Source organism: Saimiri boliviensis, chromosome 11 (assembly GCF_048565385.1).
Source record: "Saimiri boliviensis isolate mSaiBol1 chromosome 11, mSaiBol1.pri, whole genome shotgun sequence".
In the NCBI taxonomy this organism is placed as follows: Eukaryota; Metazoa; Chordata; class Mammalia; order Primates; family Cebidae; genus Saimiri; species Saimiri boliviensis.
Window position 1 is genome coordinate 39,175,525 of NC_133459.1, and position 24,106 is coordinate 39,199,630.

The following is a 24,106-nucleotide window of genomic DNA, read 5'->3' on the forward strand; positions in this document are numbered from 1 at the left end:
TGTTCTCTCACATTCTTCCTGGTATGTTTCACATCTGAGCGGTTGCTCTAAGGAAGTGTTTACTGTGACACTTTTCAGAGCACCAGTGTGGTGCAGTGGTTTAGAGCATGACCTTTGGAGCCAGTGCCTCGCCGTGTTACTTACTGTCTGTGTGACCTTGGGTAGTTTACTTAACCTCTGATGGTTGCTTTCCTAATCTGTGCAGTGAGAATGAGTCTCTACTTCAGAGGTGGTGTTGGAAGGGTTAAATGGGATAATGCCTCTAAAGCTCTTGGCCCCATGCCTGGCACATACTGAGCCCTCCGTAAATGTTAGCAGTTTTGCTAAACAGCACCTTTGAGCCTCATGTCACTTACCTGTACTCTACTCCTTGCCCCCATTCCTTTCATTTTTCAGATGCAGCCTGTTTCTGAGATGGCCTGTGGTCATTTTTCTCCAAATCCTCGAAATCCTGAACTAGTGATTCTGCCCTTTCAGAAAGCAAGCCTATTGTCTACCTTTCACAGCACTGATGGTTGCACTTTGTTTCCATCCACTTCTGCTGATTTAGGTTACTGGCTACTTAGGCTTCTATTTTCTGCACCTTTCCTTGCTCTCTGAAAATGAACCCTCCATACCTTGCCCTTCAAGTAGCCAGAAGGGAGCCAGCCCCCTACTGTGGTGCTGAACTAACCTTCAGGCCTAGGTTTCTGCTGCCCTGTGCCTGATAGCTGGGCTCCAGGCTTCCCCAGAGCACTCTGGGAATGGTGGGGGAAGCTTCTCTTGAGAAGCACCATCCACACTAGGTGGTTCCAAAAGTCTAGATTTCTAGGTCCATGAGCTTATGGACCACCTTTGCTTTATGTCTAGAATAGAAGGAAGGCATGGGCTTAATAAGCAGTGCTGCATGTTAACTTCGATCTCTCTTTCTAGATGCTCCTGTGGCCTGCTCCATTGCAAATAGTAAGACCAGCAATACTCTAGAGAAGGATTTAGATCTGTTGGCCTCTGTTCCCTCCCCCTCTTCAGGTTCCAGAAAGGTGAGTCTTATGGGCTCCTTAGGATTAAAGAACATTCTGAAATGAGTGATTTCAGTATCTTAATCATGGAACCAAGTCGTACTTCCTTGGTGGGGTTGGACTTTGGTTTTCTTGATTGTTCATTCTTCCCTTAACATTGTATCATTTCTGTCACAGTCTTAAGATTCTAAGATTATGGTTCATGCCATTTTGTCTCCTGCTGAAAAAGTGGGCCCTTTGAATTGCCTCTATGGAGTGTGTGATATTGTGTAGGCTGATACTTGAGGCTAGCTCCGTGGCCTGAGTTACTGCCACTTGTAGGTAGGAAAGACTTGAAACTTTTAATGGCCACCAGTTGTGAAATGCCTGCTGTGTCTCAGGCACAGTGTGGGGTGGTTTTTGTATATCATTTTGTATATTTCATTAATAATTTCACATCTTCACCACAAACCTGCAAAGTGGGAATTTTACAGATGTGGAAACATGAGTTCATAAAAGTTATGTGACTAGCCTCTGGTTATACTACTAAATGGCTCCACTGGGATCGAAACTCAGTTCCTCTGCTGCATCATTTGTGGGTTGTTTTGTGTGTTTGTTTCTACCAAATCACATGTTTTGGTGAAAGGAAAGAACTGTAACAGAGCTTAACTGTCAGGAGTTTTCAGATATTTGAATGGTAAAAATGTCAGGAAGCTATTAACTTGAGTCGTGAATTCTTATTGCAGATGTTAGGAGCAGCAGAGAGAGAAGGGAGATCCTTAAGGAGAACCCCATGAGAACCATTTCAATTCTCCCCCTGACCTCTTTGCCCTAAGGTTGTAGGTTCCATGCCAACTGCAGGGAGTGCTGGCTCTGTTCCTGAAAACCTGAACCTGTTTCCAGAGCCAGGGAGCAAATCAGAAGAAATAGGCAAGAAACAGCTCTCTAAAGACTCCATTCTTTCACTGTATGGATCCCAGACGCCTCAGATGCCTACTCAAGGTAGATTTCATGGGTGTCGTGGCCATGTACCAGGTTAGAGACATGAGGGCTTCCATGCAGGAATTACTTATTGTGACAGTTGCTTTGAGGGCCAGGATGTCATACACCAGACAAACCTGAACATGACCAAAGTATCAGCAGATGGAAATTATGTAACCCAGACATACTTCTGTGGAGTCTGGGGTCACACTTCTGTGAAATATAACTCAGGGTCTGCATCTGGACCCTAAAGGGAAAATGGCCAGGTCAACAACCCATTGGTAAGCCATAGCAGGTCTTATAGAGATTTTAACTACTTTGCCATGTAAAAGAGCATTGTGAGTTGAGCAATCCTGAGAATTCCAGCTGGAACGGGGTAGCCAGGAAGACTTTGGGCTGACTATATGTTTTTTCCTCTTTAACAGACCTGTATGTGTGTTTTCTTGGCAGCAATGTTCATGGCCCCTGCTCAGATGGCATATCCCACAGCTTACCCCAGCTTTCCAGGGGTTACACCTCCTAACAGCATAATGGGGAGCATGATGCCCCCACCAGTAGGCATGGTAGCTCAGCCAGGAGCTTCTGGGATGGTTGCCCCCATGGCCATGCCTGCAGGATATATGGGTGGCATGCAGGCATCAATGATGGGTGTGCCAAATGGGATGATGACCACCCAGCAGGCTGGCTACATGGCAGGCATGGCAGCTATGCCCCAGACTGTGTATGGGGTCCAGCCAGCTCAGCAACTGCAGTGGAACCTTACTCAGGTAAGCTACCCCATTTTACTTGTGGCGAGAGTTTTGAGCTTCCTCAAGGTTGTCTCACTTTGTATGTCTCTGCTATCCTTTGAATCCTGTCCATGTAGAAGAGATAATGCCAGAGACATTGTTGGGTTTGCCTCCCCCCACTCCCCCCGAGAAGGTCTGTCTAAAGTCAGACTTTCTGAGGAGTTCTGGATTCCTGTAGAATAAGGGCAACTGCCTAAATCTGAATCTCTCTGCACATTCTCAAAAGCAAAAACAAACACATAAACCCTATACAAACAGTGAATGCAGATATTCTCATAGCAGTCTCACTTAGCAGGCAGAATACTACAGGGTTCAAATGGCAGGGCAAGGGGCATATAAATGCCAAATCTAGCAGAGCCAGCATCACAGAGGAGACTATGAAAAGAAAAGAGGGAGCAGAGGCCTAGCAGTAGCAGCATAGATAAAGTAACCCCCAGAAGGAAAAGGACCTACCCTCATCAGAGACATACTAAAACAGGACTGAGATGTGGTAGGTTAGAACTCTGTTTATGTAGGATCAAAAATAAGAGACTTGAGATATATAGGAGTATAGTTATTAACCTTAGGAAAGCATTGCTTCTTGGGTAGATGGGCATGACTTAAAAGGAGGAGGTACCCTTAGGAAGACCTGGTGGTGAAGGGAAAGAAAGACATGAGAAATGAAAATGAGAATCACAAAATCAGATATACAGCTTCCTCCCCCTTCCAAAATAACCACTTTACTAATCTAAGATGATGCTCCTAATCTAAGAAATTTGGTAAGCCTCCCCAAACCCTCACACCTATCATTGCTGATTGAGAAAAAAATAAGACCTTACAAAATAACCCAAACATGGCAGCTGACATTTGTGCAAAACTACTACAAGAAGAAAATAGAAAATGAAAATCAAAACATTTCACATAATGAATATTCTCCCTCAAAAAACAGTCATGAAGCAAGAGAAAATTGTTACACAATCTACCAACCTGAATTAAATGTCCTTAAACAAATGTTTGCAGGTAAGACAAAACACCTTAAATCAGAAATTCAAAAACTTAGAGCCAAAATGGATGAAAAACTGAACGTGTGAAATGGAAGTTTACTGAACTCAGAAAAGAAATTGAAGAAAAAGCCAAAATTATCATATAAAGAGTGAATTACAAGTTGACCAAAGAACAATAAATTGAGCTGAAAATGTATTTGGCATTGAGGAAAGGCATGAAACAGCTAAGAGAATGAAAACTAAATATAGAAAGGAGTAAAAAGAATCAGACAAATTAATATGGAAGTTCAGCAAAGAAAACCTAACATACGTGTATTTGGAGATGTCCAAAGAAATAAAGACAAAATAAATAAAACAACACACAAGACAGAATTATTGTATTTCAAACTATAACACAAGAAAGCTTTCTAGAAATAAAAGACTTGGATATAGTATGGAAAGAGTCCACTGTGTATCTGGGAAAATTGACCCAGAACAGTCAACTCTAAAACATATCCCAGTAAACCTACAGACTTTAAAGAACATTAAAAATGTTTAGGACTCCAGCCTTTTCCATACCTCCTACCCACAAAAATCTGTCACTTACACCAAACAAAAAATACCCAGGTTGACATCAGACTTCCAAATAGCAAAATAAAAAGAACAACAAGGAGAGCAGTAGTTTAAAGACACACAGGTATATGCAAGACAAGACAAGCATTTTACAGCCAACCCAGCCAAGCTACCCTTAAGGCATCAAGGCTGTAAAAAATAAATATGAAAGAACTCAGGGAATATCACACTTACAAGTGTGATATTTGGAATTTATCACACTTTCCTGGGGAATCTAAGATAAGCTTCATCCATCTAAGAGATGACTGGGGTCATTTTCATTTTTGGCAAAAAATGAAATGATGGTGAGAATTGAATGTTTAATTGAGAATCTAAGACTACAACAAAGGTGATGACAAGGGTTGCAGGATATATATCATATGCTGGCAAACAAATACAACTAAAAATAATGGAAGGAGAAGGGAGAAAAGTTGAGTAATAAATACTGTATAAGAAATAAGTAGAAGTCAAAGGATGTGATAAGCTGACAAATGATGGAAGCTTGAATAAGGAAAAAGGAGACCAAGGACATTGCTAAAAGTATTAATATAGAAGTAATCACTAAAACAAACATGTGAAATGTTCTGAATACCAAGAGAATTTTTTTTTTTTTTTTTTTTAAGATGGAATCTCACTCTGTCACCCAGGCTGGGTGGGGTGCAGTGGCAGAATCTCAGCTCACTGCCAACTCTGCCTTCCAGGATCAAGTGATTCTCCTGCCTCAGCCTCCTGAGTAGCTGGGGTTACAGGCACCCGCCACCATACCCGGTTAATTTTTTTGTATTTTCAGTAGAGACAGGGTTTCACCATGTTGGCCAGGCTAGTCTTGAACTTCTGACCTCAGGTAATCCACCCACCTTGACCTCCCAAAGTGCTGGGGTTACAGGCATGAGCCACTGCGCCCGGCTGAGAATTTGTAAAAACAGATTACAAAGTGCAGCAAATACAATAAACACAGTAAAAATATAATATGATGGAATTGAGACCAAACGTACCAATCATATCAGTAGGCAACTGAAAATGAAATGATGCCTATCAAAAGAAAATGATGTTCAAATTGGTTGACAAAGCAACACTAGTTTTGTGCTAGGTACAAAGCAATACGAAGTGATTTAACGTGAAAACCAGGAGACAGGCGAAGGAATACCAGAGAGGTGGTGCATGTGTACTGCACATGTGCATGCATGTGCTATCTTTATCAGTGTAGTATCAATGTTATACTTGATTTAGAAAAAGTATTTTTATGTTTTTCTTTCTCTGTAGTCTGGAAGAATTTATGTAGTATTGGTCTTTGACGGTTTTGTAGAATTTCCATGTGGAGTTGTGTGGCCCTATTGCTTTCTTTTGTAGCAAATCTTTGATAGTTTTCTGTTTCTTCTATGGAAGTTAATTTTGGGAAAGTGTATTTACCTAGATTTTCCATTTCACCAAGGTTTTCAAATTTATCAAAAGTTATGCCAAGCAGCCTCATTAGTTTTTCTCAAAGAACCAGGATTTTGATGTGTTGGTGCGACATTTTTCTGTTTTCTATCTCAATTTCTGGTGTATCTTTAGTATTTCTTTCCATATGCTTTCTATGGGTTTACCTTGTTATTTTCTGGCTTTCACAGTGGAGACTTACCTTCACTTATTTTCATTGTTTCATTTTTATTTGTATAGGTAGTTCTGATGGGAATGTGTCAGAGTGGCACATGAGCCAACTTCCAGTGGCTCTGACTGGCCAAATGAGACAATTTGAACATCAAAAAGAGTAACAACACTAATGGATTATGACACATTGAATGGAAAAAAATAACCATGAGTCCATGGTGATATTTTTTAAAAACCAGGTGTGGAATGGAGGGAGGAAAAGCCTTCTTTACAGAAGAATGATAGTAATTATAAAAAGAACAAGGGATTCACACATTTGCAAAGAAATGCCCTTCAGATTATTTATTAATTATAATGAAAAATATATATAGCCACTACCTTAGCCAAGTGATCAAACATAAAATTACTGACAATGGAACAAATTAATATCATATGCTTTCTGATATTTTGTACTAAGAAAGACATCATATCACCTCCATAGAATCTTGCCAAAAGTATTTAACCTGGATCCAATTATGAAAAAACATGAGATGAATCCACATTGAGGGATATGCTACAGAATAACTGTCCTGGGTTCTTAAAACTGTCAGTGTCGGGAAGAAATGGAAGGAAGTAGTAGGGAAACTGTTCTAGATTAAAGGAGATCTGAAATTGAAATGCCATGTACGTTAGAATATTGTGTTAATGTTAGAATTCTTGAGCGTGTTCATTGTTCTGTGATTCTATTAAAGCATTCATTCTTGTGAGGTGCCTCCTGACTTAGGAGTGAAATGTCATGACAGCTGCAGCTTTTTTTTTTTCTTTTAATATCTGCAACTTTTGTTGCTCATCAAAAAAAATAAGTGTTTTTTGTAGGAACAGAGAGAAAATATGGCAAATGTTAACAGTTGGTGAATTTCAGGAAGAAGATATATGGGTTTTATTGTACCATTCTTTAAACTTTTATGTAAGTTTGAAATTTAAAAGTTGGTACAAGAAAATAATACTTTCTCCTATATAGAGTTTATATAGAAAATGTACTAGGCTTAGGAAATTCAAGGCATTTTTCTCGATGAAGTATTTTTCTGTTCACTGCTATGGGCTTGTCTTTCAATTGAATTCATGAAGGATCGCAGCCCATCCTCCCCCTTGCCTCAGGCCTTATTCCACTGACTTTCTCCCAGCTCCTTCCCGTCTCTTACACGGAAGACATATTAGTCTTCCCCCACCTTTTCCCCCACCCTGCCTTTGTTCATTCTCAACAGTCCAGTTCCTTTTTTTCCCCCCTTCTGCAAACTAGTGAGCCTGCTCATGCGCTTTCCCTGACGCTGACGGTAATAGCTGTGCTGGAGATGAGGCGGGAGCATTGGGAAGGGGGCTTTTTCTCAGCTTTTAGGGTTGGCCAGGCAAGTTAACAATAGGCCCCTTCTAATTAGGATGAGGGACTGGAAAAGAAAAAGAGAGAAACTCATGCTGATTTTCTGTCGACTGGATCCAGATGCCAGGATGCCTTCTTTCCCTCCCTGAGCATTAGTCTCCGTCAACCGGCACTCCTGAAAAGTCGTTCATGTACATGGTCTTGAAATGATCTGACTGCTAAGGTCCAGGGTTTACTACCCAAAGCAGAGTTTCCCTTTGTCTCATTCTCCCCATCCTGGCAGAGAAAGAGAGTCCTGCCCTGTCTTTTGCACTAATTGGCAGAATGCCCAGAGCCTGGTCTGAAAGTCTCCTCTCTCCCTTTCAGATGACCCAGCAGATGGCTGGGATGAACTTCTATGGAGCCAACGGCATGATGAACTATGGACAGTCAATGAGTGGCGGAAATGGACAGGCAGCAAATCAGACTCTGAGTCCTCAGATGTGGAAATAAAAACAAACACCTGTATGGCTGCCAGGCTGCCATTCTCTTCAGCCCTCGCTCTCTCCTTTCCACAGCCTCCACCCCTGACCCCCATCCTCTTTTCCTACCTCTCTCTTTGGTTTAGAAATTGCTCAATAAGTCATTTGGGGTGTGGCGGTCTGCCCAGCCACTTCCCAAACATGAAGACCTCTCTGTTGCTTTATGTCGTACATGCCCCATAGCCATCCCCTCGTCCTCCCCAGTCCTCTCCTGGCACCAGCATCTTAGAAGTTGTTGGCAGAAGGCACTTAAACTGTGGGAGAAATGTGCATACCTTTGAGTACCTTCCCTCAAGGTTAAAGCTCCTATCAGACTCTCAGAAGGGTCTGTAGGTGTTGTGTATTAGCCAAAGAGGGGAAAGCTTAGAGGTGCTTCTATATGTGTTAATAAGCTGTTTCTAAGTTTTTAAATTTGAAGAGGAGACATCATGTTCTCATGATTTATGGGAATGAAGCAAGTACCGAAATCATATTAAATACTCCCTGGGTCCTGGGTCAGTTTGACCCTAGCCTTGGGGTGAGGCAAGCCCCCTCCTGTGAGGATGAGCAAAAATATTACTCTCTTCGCCCTGAGTTGCTTTCCGGATCTGGGCCTTCAGGACTTGCTGCTTCAGTCAGCCTTTATTAGCACCAAAGACTTTGTGAGGATCCCACACACACACACACACACACATATCCCTTCCCGCCTCCCACCTACCTTCAGTAGGATCTGGCTCTGTGGCTGGAAGACCAAGCCTATTGTGGGAATGCAGAGCTTAACGTGTACTGCTTGTGTGTGCGTGTGTGTGTTTGTGTGCGTGTATGAGTGTGTGTTCCGCCTCCCACCCTCTCCCCATCTGCTGTGGGTATTTTTGTTTTTGTTTAGTTTTAGGTTTACAACAGAGAGGAGTTAATTTATCAGCAGCCTAAAACTGTTGTGTTTTTCTTATGGTTTAAAAAAAAAAATGCCATGTCATTGAGAACTCCCTTTCTCCTTTCCCTTCTCCCAGTCTGCAGATCACCCTCTCATGCCTGTGTATCCAGGGTGCTTCTGTCTCCCCACCTTTCCCAGGCGTATGGGGCAGCGGGCCGGAACAGCGTTCCCCTCAGTCATTGTTCACCCCACTTGAAAATTCAGACAAGAAAACTTTGCTTACAAGATTTCATGTGTGGGAACCGCAGTTCCTGGCTGCCTTTCTCCTGTGTATGTGTAAATTCCTTAATAAATATTGCAGGGAAGGACTGTTTGCTTGGCCATTACTGTGTGTCACTCTTGCAGGAGGGAACGTTACACTCAGGTTTTCTGTTTTCCAAAGGCAATTCTTTCACTTCCTGTATTTTAGAAAATTCTGTACTTCTCATACCCAAGGGTGAGGCCCAGGCTCCAGCAATCAGAAAGGCGGCCTCTCTCCACTGGCGTCTAGAGCTGAGCTGAGGGAACTCCGGAGATCGGCACCTGCCAGAGTCACAGATCTTCAGAGCAGCATGCCTCTTCCCCCACAGATGGAGAAACTGAGACTCGGAGAAAGGACATGGTTGGCCAGATGTCCACTAGAGAACCCTGGGCACAGCCGGCAGTAGCCTCCAAGTGTCTGGATTTCCAGCCCTTGTTCTTTCCCTATACCATGGCAATTAACTAGTGAGTTGAAATTTCTCCCGTCCAAGAGAGCAGTAGCTTTGTCTGGTAAAGGTAATTCAACCCTCTCTGAGCTATTGGAACTGGGCCTTCTGACTCTGTGTCAGGAATTAGAATATTTAGTCCTGGGGGCAGTGCGAAATACAAAACGCAGAGACCTTGTTTAGTCTGTTTCCTTCTTCCTCTGACTCCCTTTCTGCTCTCAACAAATGTGATCTTTGGACCCTTGCTCCCTACTTTTCCTTGAGTACACTGTTTAAGTCCTTAAAGATGTAAGTGGGAGGACAGCGCAGTAGCTAAGAAAGTCAGCTCTGGATCAGGCCTCCAGTGTTCCTATCCCTTCCTATGCTGGAACCTGAGCAAGCTTCTGAACTCCTGTGTCTCTGGGTAAAATGGAGATGATGGTAATACTTAAACGATAAGAAGAAGCAGTTCCTGTGATGTATTTAGCACACTATTGGGCACTTAGTCAGCACTCAGATATAAGCAAAATCTGTGTTAGGCAGTAGCTCATTTGACAAACATTTAGTAAGTATCAGTAATATGCCAAACACTTTTAGGCTCTAGAGACAAAGCAGTGAATAAAAACTCTTCGTTTTCATGGGATAGTGTGGAGGGAGAAATGGACAATAAACAAATAGATTTAATTCAGACAGTGTAAGACAAAGTAAGGGAGAGATTGAATATGGGCCCACTTGGATGGAGTGGTCAGGACAAGGTTACATTTGGACTGAGACCTGAATAAGCAGCCAGTCCATAGAGATCTGGACAGAGTTGGAAATAGTTTGACTGGGGGCATCAGTTTGAGAGTCTTGAGGGTACAGGTGTTATGGAAAGTCACTTGACAAAACAGAAGAGAACTGAGCCTTGGAACCCATCAGCGTTTAGAGTTTGGGAAGGATAAGTAAGAAAAGAAATATCATATAGTTTCTGCTTTTAAAAAGCTCATGGGGCAGCAAATTTATAATTTTTTTCCCCTTGTCTTTGTTTTTGAGACAGGGTCTTGCTCTGCTGCCCAAGCTGCAGTGCAGTGGTGTGATCATGGCTCACTGCAGCCTTCACCTCCTGGGCTTCAGCACTCCTCCAACTTCAGCCTCCCCAAGTAGCTGGGACCAAAGGCACGCACCACCACACTGGGCTGATTTTGTATTTCGTAGAGACAGGGTCTCTCTATGTTGCCCAAGCTAGTCTCAAGCTCCTGGGCTCAAGTGATCCTCTCGCATCATCCTCCCATGGTGCTGGGATTACAGGCGTGAGCCACTGTGCCTGGCCTGTAATTTCCTATACAGGTGGATTATGGGAGCTGAGATGAGCGGGTATTTAGCCCAGTCAGGAAACCTTCCTGAGCAGAGTGGCACTCAAGCTGAGTCTTTTTTTTTTTTTTTTTTTGGAGACGGAGTTTCCCTCTTGTTACCCAGGCTGGAGTGCAATGGCGCGATCTCGGCTCACCGCAACCTCCGCCTCCTGGGTTCACGCAATTCTCCTGCCTCAGCCTCCTGAGTAGCTGGGATTACAGGCACACGCCACCATGCCCAGCTAATTTTTTGTATTTTTAACAGAGACGGGGTTTCACCATGTTGACCAGGATGGTCTCGATCTCTCGACCTCGTGATCCACCCCCCTCGGCCTCCCAAAGTGCTGGAATTACAGGCTTGAGCCACCGCGCCCGGCCTCAAGCTGAGTCTTAAAGGGAGAAGTAGCAGTTAACCAGTGAATTGGTGTGGATAATAACATTCCAGACAAATAGCATCATATGAACAAAGACACAGAAACCTAAAAGAGCATGGAGCATTTTGGGAGGCACAAACATATTTCTAAGGTATGATGTGAATGTGGCGTGCGGTGAGAGAGGTGGAGCTGGACCAGGTTGTGGGGCCTTTCCTAACCCTATGAAGGAGTTTAGCCTCAGGTGTGAGTGGTAGAGAGACATGGTAGCTTTGAGTTTTAGGGGCTCACTCTTGCATCACTGTGAACAGCACGTTTGAGGAAACAAGACCTGAGCTAGGGAATCAGAGATGGCAAGAGCTGACCTAGGGCCATGGTTGGTGAGGGTAGGGGAGAATGGAGGGCCTTCGAGTAGCAGTTAATGATTGATCGTGAGGCATGTGAGATGCTAAACGATGTTCCACAGAAATGCTAAAACCAGCATGGAAAAGACTAGGTTACATCACCTCATATCTAGAATATAATATCTACATAGTTGTCTGTTTGAAAAGTCCTGTAATAAACATTTTTCTTAGTTTTCTAGCACTTACACTTACTTTACCATAGAGTCAATTTTTCTGATATATCTAATAACCATAGAATACTATTTGGGGAAAAAACCAGAAGAGCCAGAAAAATAGGACAGCAATGTTCAATCTTTTGGCTTCCCTGGGCCACGCTGGAGGAAGAATTGTCTTGGGCCACATGTAAAATACAGTAACGATAGCTGATGAGCTTAAAAAAAAAAAAAAAAAAATCTCATAATGTTTCACGAATTTGTGTTGAGCTGCATTCAAAGCCGTCCTGGGCCACATTTGGCCAGTGGGCTGAGGGCTAGACAAGGTGCTTTAGGAGGTAGAATTGGGAGGTGTCATTATTGAATAAGATGTAGGATGGAGAGGGAGGAAGCAGTCAAATCTCCCCTGTTTCTAGATGATGCGAAAGAATGTACAGAAGGAAGAGAAGCTGGCTTTTCTCTCTAGGAGGGGAGAAGTAGATAATTAAGAGTTTGGTTTTAGGCTTGTTGAATTTGGGTTGTCTGTGTTATATCCAGGTCTGGTTGGCCAGCTGGAAATTGGATTTAAGAGTCTGAAGTTCAAGGAAGAGGTCAGGCTGGAGAAATTAATTTGGGAGTTAGCCCATGGAGGTGGCAACTGATCCCGTAGGAGATGGATGGGAATCACATAGGGTGGGTTTGTAAAATAACAGCAGTGGGCTGGGACAATTTGTGGGGAAATATTTATTTTTAATAGAAGCTAAGGAGGAAAGGTCCAAGAAGGAGAGGAGATGGAGTGGGGATGAGGAGGAATAGTCAGAACGTTCTGCAAAACAGAACTCTAAGAAAGCACAATGTCAAGGAACCCTAGGAACTATAATATCTAGAAGAGGGGTGATCACAAACATCAGATCAGTAGGAAAATCCAGTGAGATAAGGATTGGTAAAAGGAGTAGTGAACTTAGCATTTGGAAACTGCAAACTTCCGTTGGAGTGGTAGGGCCAGAAACCAGATGAGAGTTGAAGAGTTAATTGAAGCAGTTGTAAAGTAGAGAAACAGGCTCTATAAAATCAAATATACATGGTAAGATTTAAGGGTTACCCTTGAGAATAGAAATAGAGTATGTAAATTCAAACCAGTAAAGAGGAAAAAAATAGAATAAGAAATGCAAATAAGCAAAAAAATCAACCATCTTCCTAACCCCCAAGAAAAAGGCAGAGTAGGATTTTTTTTTCCTTTTTAAATAGAGTCTCACTCTGTCACCCAGGCTGGAATGCAGTGGCGCAATCTCAACTCACTGCACCCTCCGCCTCCCAGGTTCAAGAAATTCTTCCTCAGCCCCCCAGATAGCTGGGATTACGGGCACACACCACCATGCCTGGCTAATTTTTGTATTTTTCGGAGAGACAGGGTTTCACCATGTTGTCCAGGCTGGTCTCGAACTCCTGACCTCAGGTGATCTGCCTGCCTCAGCCTCCCAAAGTGCTGGGATTACAGGTGTGAGCCACCGCACTTGGCAAACAATTTTTTTTTTTTAAAGCTCAGAGAAGTGGACCAAACTGAATTAAAAAGTAATATGATTGAAAAAGTCTAAATACAAAAAAATACAATGTAAATGGAATAAATACAGCTGGAATACTGAGATTGTCAAATTGCACTTTTAAAATCCATTTCTAGCCCAGCGTGGTGGCACATGCCTGTAATCCCAGCACTTTAGAAGCCTGAGGCAGATGGTTCTCGAGGTCAGGAGTTCGAGACCAGCCTGGCCAACATAGTGAAACCCCCATCTCCACTAAAAATACAAAAATTAGCCAGGTGTAGTGACACACACCTGTAGTCCCAGCTGCTTAAGAGGCTGAGGCAGGAGAATCACTTGAACCCAGGAGGCGGAGGTTGCCATGAGCCAAGATCACGCCATTGCACTCCAGCCTGGGCAGCAAGAGCGAAATTCCATCTCAAAAATATAAATAAAGAAAAAAGAAAAGAAAGCTGGGCGCAGTGGCTCACACCTCCCAGCACTTTAGGAGGCAGAGGTGAGTGGATCATGAGGTCAAGAGATCGAGACCATCCTGACTAATATGGTCAAACCCTGTCTCTATGAAAAATATAAAAATTAGCTGGGCATGGTGGTGCATGCCTGTAGTCCCAGCTAGTGGGGAGGCTGAGGCAGGAGAATCGCTTAAACCTGGGAGGCAGAGGTTACAGTGAGCCATGATGGTGCCACTGCACTCCAGCCTGGCAACAGAGCAAGACTCCATCTCAAATAAAATAAAATAAAATCCATTCCTAGCTGGCCGCAGTGGCTCACGCCTGTAATCCCAGCACTTTGGGAGGTTGAGGCGGGTGGATCATGAGGATAGGAGTTTGAGACCAGCATGTCCAATATGGTGAAACCCTGTCTTTACTAAAAATACAGAAATTAGCTGGGCGTGGTGGCACATGCCTGTAATCCCAGCTACTCAGGAGGCTGAGGCAGGAGAATTGCTTGAACCCAGGAGGAGGAGGTTGCAGTGAGCCAAGATCATGCTACTTCACTCCAGCCTTGGTGATAGAGTGAGACTCTGTCTCAAAAAAACCCCAAAAATCCATTCCTAGCTGGGTCCTGTGGTTCACACCTGTAATCCCAGCAATTTGGGAGGCTGAGGCAGGCCAATCACTTGAGTCTTAGGGGTTTGAGACCAGCCTGGGCAATGTGGTGAAAACCATTATCTACAAAAAAATTAGCTTTGTGTGGTGGACCTGTGGTCCCAGCTACTTGGGAGGCTGAGGTGGGAGGATTTCTTGAGCCCGGAGGTTGAGGCTGCAGCTGAGATCTCCCCACTGCATTCCAGCCTAAGTGACAGAATGAGGCCCTATCTCAAATAAAACAAAATCCATTCCTTCTGGTATCTAAGGTCACTTTCCTGCACCTGAAGTATATCTTTTGGAAGTTCCTTTAGTGAAGATCAGTGTGTGAAAATTCTCCACCAGTTTTTTTTTTTTTTTTTTTTTTTTTTGGAAATTGAAAAGCTGTTTCCAAAATTCATATAGAAATGCAAAGGATCTAAAATAGCCACGATAATGTTGGGAAAAGAAAAATAAATTTGAGGGGATTACCCTATTAGATTTTAAGATTTCTTATGAAACTACAGTAATTAAGACAGTGTGGAATCAGTGCAGGATAGACGTTAGAATACAGGACCCAGAAACAGCCCCAGGCACATACTGATTTGTGAAGATGGCAGTGCAAAACAGTGGATTAGAGGTAGTCTTTTTAAGAATGGACACTGGGACATTAGATAAGCATAGAGAAAAAGTGAAAGTTGACCCCTACCTCATACCATAACAATAAATGAATTCTAGGCTGGACACGGTGGCTCACACCTATAATCCGAGCACTTTGGGAGGCCAAGGTGGGTGGATCACTTGAGGCCAGGAGTTTGAAACCAGCCTGGCCAACATGGTGAAACCACGTCTCTACTAAAAATACAAAAATTAGCCAGGTGTGGTAGCATGCACCTGTTATCCCAGCTACTCAGGAGGCTGAGGCGAGAGGATCATTTGAACTCAGAAGCAGAGGTTCTAGTGAGCTGAGATTGTGCCACTGCACTCCAGCCTGGGCAACAGAGCAAGACTCCATCTCAATTAAATTGATTAATTAATTCTACATAGATTGTAGATCTAGTACAAAACTTAAAATAATAAAGCTCCCAAAAGATAATAGGAGAGAATATCTTCTTGTCTGTGTGGAGAAGCCTTAAGCGTTAAAAAGCACTAATCATAAAGGAAAGATTGATAAAGTTGATTAGATTAAAATTAAGAGCTATTTAATTTTACATTAAGAGAGCAGAAAGACTTGGCACAGAGTAAAATAAGATATTTGAAACACATGTGATGAAGGCATTGTATCTCGAATATATGAAGAATGCCAGCAAAATAGGAAAAAGAAAATTTATTAGAAAAATATACAATGGAGACCCAAATAGGCACTTCAAGAAGACTAACGAAGACTAACCTTGAAGAATAACTAACATTGAAGAAATGCTCAATCTCATTAGTAGATGGGAAAATTAAACAGAACAAAGCAAAACATGAGACAACATGAAACACCTACCAGAATGGCTAAAATAAAAGATCATTCTAAGTGTTGGCAAGAATGTGGAGCAACAGAAACTAGTAGAGTGTAAATTGACATGACTACTTGGAGAATGGTTTAATGGTATCGTTTGCAAGATAGACAAACCTATGACCCAACAGTTCTTCTCCTAGGTGTATACCAAATAAAAATAGATGCACTTGAGCATTGAAAGACATGCACAAGAGTGTTCTGGAAGCATTCATAATAGCTTCAGACTGGAAACATTCCAAATGCCCATCAGGAGAAAATTGATGGATTATAATATAGTCCTACAATAGAATACTATACAGCAATGATCAAACTATAGTTGGCTGGGCACAGTGGCTAAACATAGGACATCAAATCCAAAATCTGTAGTAGGTGCATTCATATCAGTAAATACCACCAGACCTTAAATGACATATTTCTCTTCTTGATTGAACATTCAATATTTTCATAAGAATTCCTCATGTTTTTTTCCAATGACTCTGTAAGTCTCCTCCTCTGTGTGCTTCCTGTTTTTTTTCCTAGAGTGATATGATGTACCCAGAATAAACTGAGACATCCTTGACAAAAATATTTAACCTTAATCTAATCAAGTTTCTAGACCTAACTTCCAGCTTCTAGGAAGATTAAAAACATATTTCTTCTCTTTCTTTTTTTTTTTTTTTTTTGAGACAGTATCACTTTGTGGCCCAGGGCAGGAGTGCAGTGGGGCGATCTCAGTTCACTGCAACCTCCGCCTTCTGGGTTTAAACAATTCTTCTGCTTCAACCTCCCGAGTAGCTGGGACTACAGGCTAATTTTTGTATTTTTAGTAGAGACCAGGTTTCACCATGTTGGCCAGGCTGGTCTCAAACTGCTAACCTCAAGCAATCTGCGCAGCTCAGCCTCCCAAAGTGCCGGGATTGCAGGCATGAGCCAGTGCACTTAGCCTGCACACTTAAATTTTATATCACTTAAAATCTGTCCATTTTCAATTTTGGCATTTATCCCAAGAATGTCTTTTTATACTTTTCCTTTTAAACCAAGATACAGTCTAGTTTCATACATGGCATTTGATTGTTATGTCTATTTGGTTTCCTTTCGTTTGGAACAGTGCCTCTCACTTTTTTTTTTTTTTTTTTTTTTTTCTCGTGAGAATGACTTTTTGAAGGGCTCAAGCCAATAATTTGGTAGAAAGTTCTGTGTTTTTTAATCTTCCTAGAAGCTGGAGGTTAAGTCTAGAAACTTGATTAAGGCTAAATATTTTCATCAAGAATGTCTCAGTTTATTTTGGGTACACACTAGGAAACAAACAGGAAGCACACCGGAGGAGACTTACACAGTCATTGGAAAAAACGTGGAATTCTTATGAAAATATTGAGTGTTCAGCCAAGAAGAGACAGATGTCATGTAAGGTCTGGCGGTATAGGTATGAATGCACCTACTACAGATTTTGGATTTAATGTCCTATGTTTAGCTACTGAGCATGTTTTTCGTAGAGAAAGCTGAACATGACATTGACCTATTCTAAAAGCTGAGATGACAGAAATGCCTTCTTATAATGTGAAGAAAGGAATTTAAGAATAATTCTGGAACAAATTACCAAATATGTTATCCCTTTTCCCAACCTATCCCTGCCTGGCAGGAGGATGAAGACATTCCCTTTACCAAAGTCTTGAGGCATACTTTGTTCACAAGAGTACTGGGATCATTACATGAATTAGTGAAAGTTCATAGAATGTGGTGAAGTGTATTTCCTTCCTCTTCTTTCTTTTTCCACCCAGGCTGAAGTGCAGTAGCTCACTGCAGCCTCAAACTCCTGAAGTTAAGGGATCCTCCCACCTCAGTCTTCCAAGTAGCTGGGACTACAGGTGTGAGCCTACATGCCCATGTCCATGTATTTCCTGTTTTCAGTATCATTGTAATGATTCCAGCAGTAGCCTTTAACAATGACCCCCATGCAATTATGACATTCAAAATGAACACAAAGCTCTTTGGAGGTGGTTAATTGGAGATGGGGTCCTAGATAAATGGCAGATCACTGAAGTCCTAGTTGGTCTGTACAGCCAAAAATTTCTCCAGGTTTTGAGGCAGATATCATCAGGACAGAAATGCAGCTCCGGATTCTATTACTAGACTTAAGCTAGTTTACTGCCTCTTAAATGATGGAGAGGCCTGAGGAGAGAGCTTGTAAAAGTGCTGACAGTACAGAATGTGTAACATGACTATTTTACTGATAAATGTGTATTACCATTTTGTCTGGATAACTGTACACTAGGGAAACTGTGCAAACACTTGGGCAACAAGTAGACACTAGCTGTTAGCTATTACTCATTCCCAGATACCCACATGTCATTGTCTGCTTCTGAGAGTTCCTATGGGGACCAGGTAATTATGAAGTTTTGTTTTGTTTTGTCAGTGTGTCTGTTTTGAGATGGAATCTCGCACTGTCACCTAAGATAGAGTGCAGTAGCACATTCTTGGCTCACTGCAACCTCCACCTCCCAGGTTTAAGTGATTCTCCTGCCTCAACCTCCCCAGTAGCTGGGATTACAGGTATGCGCCACCACGCCTGGCTAATTTTTGTATTTTTAGTAGAGACCAGGTTTTGCCATGTCGGCCAGCTTGGTCTTGAACTCCTGACCTTAGGTGACCCATCTGCCTTGGCCTCCCAAAATGCTGGGATTACAGGCATGAGCCTCTGCATCCGGCCATGATGGAGTTTGTACCTAAGTCAGCCTCGCCGTTGGTCCAGTGGAAACTTAAACCTCTCCTAACATATCAAAGTTTCCCAAGTTCCTGAGCATCTAGTTAGAAAAGATGTCCTTAGCATGTGATAGAATCCCCACATTGGCTTGCTTCACCTGTGAAGTGAAGCCTGTTAAGAAAAGAATGGATTCAGTGAGTCTTATGTAGTTGATAGAAAAAATAAAAAAAGAAAGCAATGGAGATGAGGAAGCTTCTGGAGCTCTTCCACATCAAAACAATAAATGGATATAGTACTGCATCTCTAGGGGAATTGCAGGGATTAAAAGACTCCACAGGTGTGGTAGTGATGATTGCTATCACATGGCCTTTTAACTTGCCAGTCTAGCTGGTGCAGAAGATGAGTGGGTTTGGGAGAATAACAGTAGATTATCCTTAACTTCATGAGGAGTGGATACCCATTGCCATTGCTGTTCCAGAAGTCATTTCCTGTTGAATCAAATCAGGATAGTGTGAGACACCTGATACACAGCTATTAATATGACAGTTTGGGTCGGGGACAGTCTATCCTAAAGAAAAAAATCAGACGCAGATTGCTTCCACTTGGTGGAAAAGCAGTGTGATTTCCATCCCATCTGGGGAATGTGTCAGCTCTTGGATCTATGCCGTAATTTAGTCTATGGAGGCTTCGGTTATCTCACTATGGCATATTGTATTTTCCACAGATGGCCACATCAATATATGTCCCATCCTTCATACTCATAATGTGACATTGGCATTCTTCCCCTGAAAGGTGGCATCTCTTTTCTCTCCCCCTGTAACACGAGTGGACCTTTGTAACTGCCTTGACCAATAGAATGCAGCAGCTATGACACTGCATGACTTCTGAGGCTAGGCTAGAAAAGGGCAAGATGGCTTTTTCCTGCCTGTCTCTGTTGTAGGACTCTTGCTTTTTTATTTTTACTTATTTATTTATTTTTGAGACGGAGTTTCACTCTTATTGCCCAGGCTGGAGTGCAATGGCACAATCTCAGCTCACTGCATCCTCTGACTCCTGAGTTCAAGCCATTCTTCTGCCTCAGCCTCCTAAGTAGCTGGGATTACAGGCACCTGCCACCATGCCCAGCTGATTTTTGTTTTTTAGCAGAAACGTGTTTCACCCTGTTGACCAGGCTGGTTTCAAACTCCTGACCTCAGGTGATCCACTCACCTTGGCCTCCCAAAGTGGTAGAATTACAGGTGTGAGCCACCATACCAGGCCTGACTCTTGCCTTTGAACCCAGCCACCAGATTCAAAGAGAGCCCAGACCACATGGAGAGGTCATGTGTGGGTGTTCTGGCCAACAGTCCTAGTAAGGCCAACACGGTAGTGAGTAAGCCTTCAGATTAGCCCAGCTCTTTGCTTTCAAGTCTACCAGCTAGGCTTCCAATATCATGGAGCAAAGACAAGTTGTCTGCACTGTGCCCTGTCTAATCCCTGACTCATGGAAACTGGGAGAGATATTAAGTGATTATTGTTATTTTAAGCAGGAAGTAATGGGCAATCTATAACATGTCATAATCTCTAAGGAGTCTTGTCACACCAGTGAATTATTTTAGGCATGTTAGGCTAACCCCTTTAAAGTGAGGGACAAGTTGCTGAAATTTTTATCTCTATTAAAAAAGTACAGTATGTGGTGAGTCTTTTTGGATTTGTGAAGCATATGTGTCATATTTGAACGTGTTGACTCAAACAATTTTTTGGACAACTTGCCTACTTCAAGTGGAGCACAGAATGATGGAAGTCTCTTCTTGTTTAGGCAACAGGCAGCTCTTCCACCCAGCCCTTATGATTCAGTAAATCAGTAGCAGATCCGGAGGCTGTAGAGACTCTTACAAGCCCCAAAGAAAGAATCACAAAGGAGGCAACTGCGATTTTTGAAGTTATGCCTTCTTTGGCAAGTAACTATTTCCCCACCTGGCCCTGGGGAGACTGAACTGCAGATTGTGACACTCTTGGTGTCCTGGGTCCAGAGCTGCCCATATGAACTAGGTGGGCCATGTTCCTGGGGAAACCCCAGTGTCAGTGTGCTTAGCTCTTGTCTCTTAGGCCACCTGGAGTCACTGGAGATGTTTCTTCAAATTTGCTACCCAGAGAGTGTGGATCTGGGTGGGAGCATTCTGGGGAGGAGGCTGGGAGTCTCAAGAGTGTGAATTTTCATTTGTCCTCACCCCATCCCATCCACCTTTTTCAATATAGTAGCCTGTCCTCAGCTGTGCCTGGTGTCCTGCTGTTCAGAGACTCCTCTGTGTTATTCTCTCCTGAAACTACTTGTTCAGTCTCCTTGCAAAAGAACAACAGTCACCTATAGAGTAGTGGAGGGACACTGGGAAACCCCGTTTCTACTAAAAAAATTGCTTCCTCCGCAGATTTGCCACCTGTATTCAATTTTTATTTTACTTTATTTACTTATTTATTAGGAGACAGAGTGTCACTCTGTCACCCAGGCTGGAGTGCAGTGGTGCAATCTCGGCTCACTGCAACATCTGCCTCCTGGGTTCAATCAATTCTCCTGCCTCAGCCTCCAGCATAGCTGGAGATACAGGCACGTACCACCATGCGTGACGAATTTTTTGTGTTTTTAGTATAGATGGGGTTTTGCCATGTTGCCCAGGCTGGTCTCAAACTCCTGAGCTCAGGCAGTCCGCCCACTTCGGCCTCCCAAAGTGCTAGGATGATAGGCGTGAGCCACTGCACTCAACCTGTATTCTATTTTTAGCATTGCTTTCACTCCGCATTTTTAGGGGGTACTCCAGGCAACTTATTTCTCTGCTTTTCAGGATTCTGCAAGGGAAGCGGGGTTCCTCTTGGCCTTCCCCTCTGCCCACTTAGGATTCAGGCTTTTCAGCTGTCGTAAGTCCATCACCATTCATCTATTTATTTTCCAGTTTCCCAAAGTTTTTGTTATTTTTCTTCTCTTCCACTCAATGTGTCCCTGTGAGTTCATGCCTCTGGCTTTAAATCCCCTTTTCTTTCTTCTTCTTTTGTTTTGTTTTGTTTTGTTTTTTTTGAGACAGAGTCTCACTTTGTCACCCAGGCTGGAGTGCAGTAGCACAAACTCAGCTCATTGCAACCTCCACATCCCAGGTTCAAGCGATTCTCCTGCCTCAGCCTCCCGAGTAGCTGGGACTACAGGCACACACCACCATGCCTTGCTAATTTTTGTATTTTTAGTAGAGACAGGGTTTCACCACGTTGATCAGGCTGGTCTCAAACTCCTGACCTTATGATTCACCTGCCTCGGCCTCCAAAAGGGCTGGGATTACAGGCGTGAGCCACCGTGCCTGACCTTTAAATCCCTTTTTCTATAGTAATGATGGAATTTGATGAGGGAACAAAATGCATATGTTCCAACTACTCCCTTTAAATAGAATTTAAGACAGAGACTAGGAAGGAAGAAAGGCCAGGGAAGGAAACCCTTCTTTTGAGAAAGAATTCAGTTTTCCAGGGAAGGAAATTGTAGACTGAAAGTCCCTCAAAGTAAAGGGCATTTGCCAGGCGCAGTGGCTCCTGCCTCTAATCCCAGCATTTTGGGAGGCTGAGGCTGGCTGATCACAAGGTCAAGAGATTGAGACCATCCTGGCCAAGATGGTGAAACCCCGTCTCTACTGAAAATACAAAAACTAGCTGGGTGTGGTGGCCTGTGCCTATAATCCCAGCTACTCAAGAGGCTGAGGCATGAAAATTGCTTGAATCCAGAAGGCGGAGATTGCATTGAGCCAAGATCGTGCCACTGCACTCCAGCTTGGCGACAGAGGGAGACTCTGCCTAAAAAAAAGAGAGAGAGAGGAAAAAAAGGCCACCTGTGGGCTGACGGTGGGGACTGTCATCCTTGTGAAGTCCTACATCGTTGAGTACTTTCTCTTTAGGAAAGTCCAAGTTAAATATAGATTTAATTCTGAATTTCCCTGATTCTCTTCTAAAATCAGCATAAAAACTGCAGTCTGCTTTATTAATTTTGTGGGGGCTTAAGGCAAGAAAGATGAATGTGGCTTTGTTCTGTCCCATTGTCTCCCAGGAGACAGAAGGGGTATCAGCTTTGAGTATCCATCCCGAGTGAAACCAGTAGCTGCAAAGTGACCCAAGATCCTGGAAGATTATTCCAGAGAGGAGGACAAGAGAAGAGCAGTAAGTTTCTGTTTACCCTCATATGTTAGTGAAGGTTGTTCTTTGAAGAGAAAGGATTCCAGCCAAATTCTAGATAAAGTGGGGTGGCAAGATGATCTGTAAACTGAATGAACTCACTAAGAGCAGAAGCTCAGAACCAGAGGTGACTGTGACTCTGAAAGATGATTTCAATTGTTGCGTATTTATGTCTTTAACTGTGTAATTGAAGTGTGTCCTACATTTAGGAAACTATTCAAATTATAAATGTATATCTTGATGAATTGTCTGTGTATTCATTTTTAATGTGTACTCAAATAAATGTAGCTGGCACATTAAATATGAAATTTCAAGGATGTCATTGCTTGGGATGAGGGTAGTGTAGGCTGGTAACTCACTTTACAAGAGCTCTATATCTTACAAGCTCATTGTTCATGCATTCAGTGACTGCCTGGTTTATGTTATCTCAGAAGCAGACCCTGAGACAAGGATTGCAGTGCGAGTAGTTTATTTAGGAAACACAGGAAATACCAATAGGGAGCAGGGGAAATGAGACAGGGAAAGGAAAATGACCAATAAAGGCTACCCTTTGAAGTTAGCTACCATCGCAGGAGACCAGAGCTTAATCTCAGTGAAACTAGCAAACTGCAAAATACAACATTCAGAGTTATGCCACCTAGTGGTGAGCAGACTGGGCATTCTCATACCAACTGCCAAATGTCGTTGGTTGAGGGCTATTGGTGGCACTAGGATGGAATGGTCAGTATTAACTCTCTGATATTTGGGGCAGCCCAGCTTCTGGCAGAGAGATACAGATACTGGCCTCTGGCATTTGCCGGAGGCACTGGATGGTCCCAAGGATATGCACAGGACAGAAACAGCATTGGTTACTGTAACTAAACCTTCCGCGATACGTGCTCAGAAGTATGGATGGTATAGATGATGCCAAGCGCCAGTGTGAATTCCTTCTGCATTGTTTTCAGCATTCTTCTGCTGAAAGTTGACAATCATTAGTCATGGAAAATATGTAGAAGGATATATAATTGCAAATTGGAACTGGACCTCACTATCTGTGGGTAATACCCCCCATTGGTATTACCGAGCAAGGAGAGCTGAGCAGACCCCAGGCACAATTAGCGCCTAAAGTATAACTCACTGCTTACTTATATCTGGCTTATATATATATAATCATACTTAGTCTCATATAATCTTTTGATATAATCATATAATAACCTACGTCTTACTATATCTAGCTTATATATATATAAAATCATACTTAGTCCCGTATAATCTTTCTGTATAATCATATAACTTACTGCTTACTGTATCTAGCTTATATCTATAATCATACTTAGTCCCATATAATCTTTCTGTGTAATCATACAGGTATTGTAGTCAGAGCTGTACTGACACATTTAGTGCTGATATATAGAATCCTTCTATATAACCATATAGTAGCTTGTAGTAGGAGGAATGCCTAGAGCAGTCACAGAACAGAAACAGTACATGGGAAAAGCCAGACCAGGACAAGAACCAAAGACCCAGGGGGTGGCATCCCTGCCTGAAAGGGC

The 24,106-nt window shown here is 42.7% G+C and overlaps 1 protein-coding gene across 4 annotated transcripts in view; it reads left to right on the plus strand.

Annotated features, from left to right (window-relative positions):
- SMAP2 (small ArfGAP2) overlaps positions 1-9,010 on the plus strand; it is a 51,036-nt gene extending 42,026 nt beyond the window's left edge. For all 4 annotated transcript variants that reach the window (XM_003937006.4, XM_074380598.1, XM_074380597.1 and 1 more), the window contains 4 exons: positions 913-1,019; positions 1,814-1,979; positions 2,409-2,725; positions 7,634-9,010. In XM_003937006.4, the coding sequence (XP_003937055.1) occupies positions 913-1,019; positions 1,814-1,979; positions 2,409-2,725; positions 7,634-7,759 (716 nt within the window). In that variant the 3' untranslated portion in view covers positions 7,760-9,010. The remainder of the gene's footprint in view (positions 1-912; positions 1,020-1,813; positions 1,980-2,408; positions 2,726-7,633) is intronic.
- The last annotated feature ends 15,096 nt before the right edge of the window (positions 9,011-24,106 follow it).